Below are 7,278 nucleotides of genomic sequence, written 5' to 3'. Positions count from 1 at the left end.
TCGGTCCATTTCACAACTATGTGCTTCTTTGTGTTCGTCTTAAACACTTAAATTTCCCTAAAAAGTTTTTCTTTTTTTAATGTTTGTGGTTGTAAGCTGACAAAATATAAAATAAATTTACGTTCAAGGGGTTTGAATACTTTTGCAAGCCACTGTAAATATATAAACTTTTAATTAATCTGAGTATTATTGTCTCAGGTCTGTGCAGTGGTCATGCAGCCCCACGCGACGGAGGTGGCCCGGCTGTATCAGACGGAGTTTATCCGCAGCGCGCGGGCCGTGGGCGTGCTGTGGGCCGTGTGCACGCTCTGCTTCGCCGTCATCGAGGTGGTCATCCTCATCCAGCCGTCCTGGGTGGGCACGAGGGAGCTGCGCTATCGGGGCGGGGGTACGCCCCCTCAGACCGGGACCCTGGGTCTGTTCGAGGTGTGTGTGGAGTCGGACTGGCCCGTGCCGGAGTGCAGGGGGTCCCTGCGCACCCTGACCCCCCTGCCGGCCTTCCAGTCTCCAGCTGTGCTGGTCTGCATGTCCCTGACCATGGTGTGGGCCAGCGTGGGCTGCCTGTGTCTGTTCCGCTTCTGCAACGCAGCCACGGTCTACAAAATCTGCGCCTGGCTGCAGCTGACTGCAGGTGAGAGGGATTTACCTGCTCTAACAAACATCAATTATTTATTTTATTGGAGATTATATTAAGTTACAGTGCAAATAATCACAAAACAATGTTAACATACATTTTCCCCTACACAACATTTTCACATTGTTGGTCTAATGAGAATATAAAAAAAAAGAGAGGAGATAAGTAGCATTTTTAAGCTAAACAATAAAATACACTGTAAAACATATAAATGTGAATAGAAAATAAAGTAATATTAAAACAATAATAATGATAATAATAATAATAATAATAATAATAATAATAATAATAATAATAATAATAATAATGAAAAAAAGTTAAAATGAGTATGGTAGGCACACAATATGATCGATTAATATAGATAGATAGATAGATAGATAGATAGATAGATAGATAGATAGATAGATAGATAGATAGAGGCTCTCAATAATTAGTCAGTTTATAGACAAATGTGATAATTGGTTAAAATAATGAATAAGAGGTTGCCAAGTTCGATAAAAAATTGTCAGTTGAACTTCTTAATGTAAATTTCAGAAAGGACAATAAATCAGATAAACACATGAGGTGTGAAGGTGGCAATGGAGACTTCCAGTGTAAAAGTAAACTTCAATTAATTAATTAATGAGAATTAATTAATTAGCAAGGCCTCTATGAGTTGAGTTTTGATACGTAGATACATATGCCATGTTCAGGTGCTCATCTAAAGGTTATAGAAGCCAGATGTTTACCTACTACTGAATACAAACTCAAACTGTTCAACTGTGGTTAAAAAATGGGAGTGGATGATGTATGGGTTTAGAGGTGGAGCATGAGGGAGAGCTGATTGGCTGAACTGCAGCAGCACATTGTGCCTCTGATCTGATAGCGGTGAGATGTCAGATCAGAGGCTATATGTCGGATCAGGGAGGGCGCTGTTAAAAAGGAAATTACCACAGTAAAAGCTTTAAAAGCTTTAAAAGGCTAGAAAATGTTTATAATTTTTTTAAGCAGGTCTTATGTTGAGGCTGATTGTGATATATCTTCATTCTGTGTGTGTATACGTGTGCAGGTTTCTGTCTGGCGCTGGCGTGTGTGTTGTTCCCGGACTCCTGGGAGTGTGCGGAGATGCGGGCGCTGTGTGGGGACAGTGTAACCAGTTTCTCTTCAGGGAACTGCAGTGTTCACTGGGCCTACATACTGGCCATGCTGGGAGTGCTGGACGCTGGGATCCTGTCCACACTCGCCTTCGTCCTCGGCAACCGGCAAGACGCTCTGCTCCCTGACGACGCCAAGGATGGTGAGGGTAAACACACGTTTTATTCTTTTTTATTCATATTAATTTATTCAGTTAGTAACTATATGTTACATATATTGGTATTAAAAAAAAGTATGACTGTGAAGATAATAGGGATTTTTTAATTTTATTTACAAATTAGTCACAGTATCAAAGAAAAAAATAATGACGAAGATAGTAATACTTATACAAAATATTTTAGGGTACAATATGCGGCACATAAAGCATCAACATTTTATAGAAACATTTTACCATTTTATAGAATCAGTTAAACAGCAACATGTGCAAAAATCTCAAAATATTATAGCAGAAGGACTTAAGTTGCTCTATTGATGATTACAATTGGACGCCTCCAGACTTTTTATGTTGGAAATGCTGTACAGGGACTGGTACTTTTTTTCATCTGATATTGGAATGCCCAGTAATGTACCCCTTTTAAGGTAGTATCCTCAAAGTAATGGACGAATTGATGGGACTTGGTACTACTGTATCAACCTCGCTTCTGCCTTCTCTGAGATCAAACAGAAATTCCTGGGTTCTGATAAACATGCTTAACTTGTTTGTTTTACTCATGTGTTACTACTCATCAAGGCTTGTATATCCATCACCAAACCCAGAAGTGCCTTTTTTAAACCCTAAACCAGCAGTGGCCAATTAAATTAGTGATTAGTGGATGTGGCCATGCCAGTAGTTTTATTTATTTTTAATTTTTATTTATTTTTTCAGATTTACTTTGTAAAACTCATTTACACGGGTTAAAAACAATGTGCTTTGATGTTTAAATACAAAGTAACTTAACGCTGGGTGGTCCAGTGGTCTAAAGCGCTGCCACTATGAGTCGCAGGTTAGAACCCCAGCTCACGCAGCTTTGCCATCAAGCTGCCGGCGTTCAGAGGGAGCAAAATTGGCCCTGCTCCCTCCAGGTGGGTAGATGGCGTTTTCTCCCCACATCACTCCTAGGGTGATGTCCACAGCACAGGGCGTCTGTGAGCTGACGTGTACATCTCCTGTAAATGCAGAGCTTTGTGTTTCAGTGTGTTTCAGTTTGAAATGAAAGAAATTCAATTTGGGCTGTAATTTAACTTCATTAATGTCAGATTCTCCTCCTCTTGTTCAGTGACTGGGCTGTTACTGGAGGCGTAGGCTGCTGATGGATGACGTGCATCAGGTACTGGAGTCTTTTACACTATCTGCACTAGGTTTCAGAGGGGGACATGAAAGTAAATGCATTTATCGTATTCTGGTACCACTTTGAAATAAGCCTACCTTTATAAAGGGTTTATAGATGGTTTATTAATGGCTTTTATTAGGTTGCAAAAACTGTAAAACCCATTAATAAGCAGTTAAAAAATAAATAACGACACATAAATAGAAATGGCAACAGTGATATTACTCTGTGTTTTTTTTTTTTTTTACCAATCAGCTGTAAACTTGTCATATTAATATAATTGTAAGTATGTTTAACTAATTACTATAAATTACATTATTACATTCTATTAAATGACTAAGCAAACAACAAATCACTGTTGTCTTTTTTTAATTGATCTGTTGTAACTGCTTATCTATGTTTTTTTATAAATAATAATTAATAATCTAATTTATTTATTTAAACCATTAATAAACCTTTATAAGGATAGTCTTATTTTAAAGTGTTACCCCTATTTTATTTTTTCCTGCAAACTGAGAATATGTTGACTTTGATGTCTCTCTCTCTCTCTCTCTCTCTCTCTTTCACTTTTTCCTCTCATTATTTTTCATTTCCTATCTCTTTTTCCCATCTTATTATGTCCTGTTATCTCCCCCACTGCTTTAATCTTCCTCCATTACGTTCCTTTCACCCATGACTGATATCTCTCTCTCTCTTGTCTCTCTCTCTCTTTTTGTCTTTCCTTTTCTCTCTCTCTCTCTCTCTTTTTTCTCTCTCTCTCAGATGGTTCCCTTTCGCATCATGTCCTCTCCTCCCTGAGAGAAAGAAGAAAGATGGTGTGAGAGGAGCTCGGAGCCTCCACCCCCTCAGCATGACATCACCCCCTGACTGCACTGCTTACATAATCTCTCCTCTCTGCATAGAAACAGTCACCTGGCAACCGTCACCCGGCAACCGTATCCTCCATGCTCAGAATCGTCCATCTCTGGAGGGAGAGACATTATTCCCTCTCTGCAGTGCTGCTGTCAGCTCAGGCTGAGGGACAGAAGGTCATTACAGTTTCCTGTATGCCCACAGAGCCAGTATTCCCTGTATCAGTCAGTGAGCGTTCATCAGTATAGATCACTACAGATTTTACCAGAGATATTTATCTATCTACTGATTTATCTATCTTTCTGGAAAAGTCTTCTGGAAAAGGACTAGGGCTGTCACAATTACTCAATTTCATTTGAATGCTTGATTAAATTGATTTTTCTGACGGATCTGCAATAAATAATTGACTAAATTATCAATATTTTAAATTTTCACCTATAGTTTGTAATACATTATAATGGACGCACCCGATTTTAGTCAGATTTGGCCTTATAATCTTTTAATATAATTAATTTACTGTATGTTTACCAAACGTTTTTTTTCTGTTTATCTTCTTCCAATAAAAATATTGTGGAATTATTACTGACAATCTGTTGACCAGCCATAACATTAGCACCACTATAGCCTTCTATTGAGGCACCTTTTTATAAATTTAATAACATAAAATTCTGGAAAAAGTGTGTTGTGCAAAAGTATTCATACCCCCTATATCAATACTTTGTAGAGCTACCTTTTGCTGTAATTACAGCTGCACATCTTTTGGGGTATGCCTCTACCAGCTTTGAGCATCTAGAGACTAAAATTTAGAGACTGAAGCTCTGCCAGGTGAGATAGAGAGGGTCTAGCCACAGTAAAAAAAAATGGGATTTAGCTTTTGAGACTTTCACTGGAGACTTTGGCTGTATGTTTAGGGTCATCGTCTTGCTGGAAGGTGATTTGTGGAGTGCACAGCTTGTTCAAATTCTTCTACCTGAGCTGTGGATCTCTGCAGCTCCTCCAGAGTGACCATGGGCCTCTTGGCTGCTTCTCTGACCAGTGCTCTTCTTGCTCCTTGATCTGTCAGTTGGGTGGACCATGGCCATATCTTGGTAGGTTTACAGTTGTAGAATACTTTTTTTTGATGATGTGTGGAACAGTGCTTGTTGGGATGCTCAATGCTTGGGATATGTTTTATAACCTAATAACCTAACCCTGCTTTAAACTTCTTCTCCACAACTTTATCTCTGACATGTCTGGTGACTTCCTTTATTTCCTTCATGTCTTCATGGCGCTGTTTGTTCACTAGTACTCTCTAACAAACCACCTGAGGCTATCAGGAGTATTTATACTGAGACTAAATTACACACAGCTGGACTCTATTAACTCTGTTAATTAAATTACTTCTAAAGGCAATTGATTGCTCTGGATTTTATTTAGGGGTTTTAGAGAAAAGGGAGGTGACTACTTTTGCATGTAAGACTCAAGTTTTTATTTTACTACAATTTTGAAAAACATGTATAATTTTTGTTCACAATTATTGCAATATTCACAATTCTGTAAAAAAAAAAACCTGGTTGGAGGTTGCGAAAGATTTGAGACTGGGAAGACATAAAATAGCTGATCACAGCAGTTGGTTTGTAAAGAAGAATGAGCAAAAATCTCAGTCTCTAGATGCACAAATCTAGTAGAGACAAACCCCAAAAGACCTGCAGCTGTAACTTGCATTTAAATGTGGCTCTAATAAGTATTGATATAGAGGGGATGAATACTTTTGCACGTCACACTTCTCAGATTTTTATTTGATTAAAAATTTTAAAAACATAATTTATTTTAATTCCACTTCACAATTATGTGCTATTTTGTGCTGGTCTATCACTTAAAAATCTTGATAAAATACTTTTTAGTTTGTTGTTATAATTTGACTAAATGTTGAAATGAAAAAGTTCAAATGGGGATTAAATACTTTTGCAAGCCACTGTGTACTAGCGTTTTTTTGTTTGTTTTTTCAACACACTGCCTAATACACTACACCCATTCCTTGACAGTTGCCACTGTAGACTGTATTAATCAGTGTTTTTCCACATCCCTTATCAGCAGTGTGTTAATGTTATGGATGATCAGTGTAATCTGCATCAGTGACAGTCCTAGCCAAAGCCATCAAATGTGTTGAAGTGTTGTTTTTTTTCACTTCTTTTCAAGCCGCTGTAACTGTAACTGTGTGTGTTCAGATTTCTACATTGTCCTGCGGTCAGTTCAGTCAGTGTGGTGCATGCTACCGTCTCGTAAAATGTTAAATGTAAGGTATTTTACAGATGAATGTAGAAGAAGAGTTCAAGCAATATTCATATTAACTGTAGGATTACTTAGTAATATGTGATCTGTAATCAGATTCTAACGAGAGAGTGAATCTGATATTTTCCCTCAAGCTTGGTATTGACCAATTTTGAGTAGTTTTGAATCGTTTTTTAAGAGTTTAACATATTTTAGGTCTTCAGTCAGGAGCCAGGTTTCCATCCAGGTTCAAAACCAGGACCTCTAAAAATCTAAAAATGCCACTAAAAAGGCAGAATCTCATTTCTCTTTTGTACCCCTACTCCATGTTTTTTGAGGAGTTTGAGCTCTGTTCAAGAAAATCATAGTCTAGAGCACTCTGGAGCACTTTTAAGCGAGCGATATAGAGTGAGTTTATGAAAAAAGAGAAATGTTTAATGTCTAGCAGCATCATGTGACTTTTTTTTCCTTTTTTTTAATGCCATATAAACTGTGTCAAACACTGTGTCAAAACGTTCTTGATTAATGGACCAATAGAAATTCTCCAAAAACCTGATTTTTTTTTCTCCATCCTATAATTGTACTTTTACTTTTGGAGATACCTGTTTTCATTGGACGACAATGATTTATAATTGTACACATTGTATTATTAAAGAAATCAAACACCACCCTTTTGTAAATGCACAGTCAATTCAGGATATTAACACCACCTTCTAGTTCTATTCTTTGTAGTTTTATAATTACAGAATATAGTAAAGTATCTATGTACACTGAAAAAAATAGTAAAATAAAAAAAAAAGCTTTGCAACTTTCTGCATTTGCTTTTTTTTTTTTAAGTAAATTTAATTTATAAAAAAATTGAAGTAACTTTAACTCGGTTTTAAGACTTAAATGTTACATAGAGTAAATAAGTGAACTGAAATATCTCCATTTTTAATTTTTGTTGATTTTTTTGTTTAATACATAGTTTGAAAACACTTCAAAATGACCTGAAATTAAATCTTTTTACATTGACTTCAATTAAAAGTTAATACGTTTTATCTCTTTCCTGTGTAGTTGTTGTCGTGGAGATACATATTTAATATTACATATTATTGGACA

At 36.9% G+C, this 7,278-nt stretch overlaps 1 protein-coding gene across 2 annotated transcripts; it reads left to right on the top strand.

Annotated features, from left to right (window-relative positions):
- The first annotated feature begins 202 nt into the window (after nucleotides 1-202).
- Nucleotides 203-6,868, top strand: lhfpl4b (LHFPL tetraspan subfamily member 4b). Of its 2 annotated transcripts, none has more exons than XM_007245841.4 (4): nucleotides 203-631; nucleotides 1,683-1,910; nucleotides 3,025-3,075; nucleotides 3,838-6,868. In XM_007245841.4, the coding sequence occupies exons 1-3, from the start codon at nucleotides 214-216 to the stop codon at nucleotides 3,048-3,050; spliced, it is 672 nt and encodes a 223-aa protein (XP_007245903.1). In that variant the 5' UTR covers nucleotides 203-213; the 3' UTR covers nucleotides 3,051-3,075; nucleotides 3,838-6,868. The 2 variants fall into 2 exon arrangements, with proteins under 2 accessions (XP_007245903.1, XP_007245902.1); XM_007245840.4 differs by having other exon boundaries at nucleotides 1,683-1,916.
- Nucleotides 6,869-7,278: the final 410 nt, after the last annotated feature.

The sequence above is a fragment of the Astyanax mexicanus genome, chromosome 12, assembly GCF_023375975.1.
Source record: "Astyanax mexicanus isolate ESR-SI-001 chromosome 12, AstMex3_surface, whole genome shotgun sequence".
Lineage (NCBI taxonomy): Eukaryota > Metazoa > Chordata > Actinopteri > Characiformes > Acestrorhamphidae > Astyanax > Astyanax mexicanus.
The sequence above is the reverse complement of the archived record's forward strand: the minus strand, read 5'-3'. Positions and strand labels throughout refer to the sequence as shown.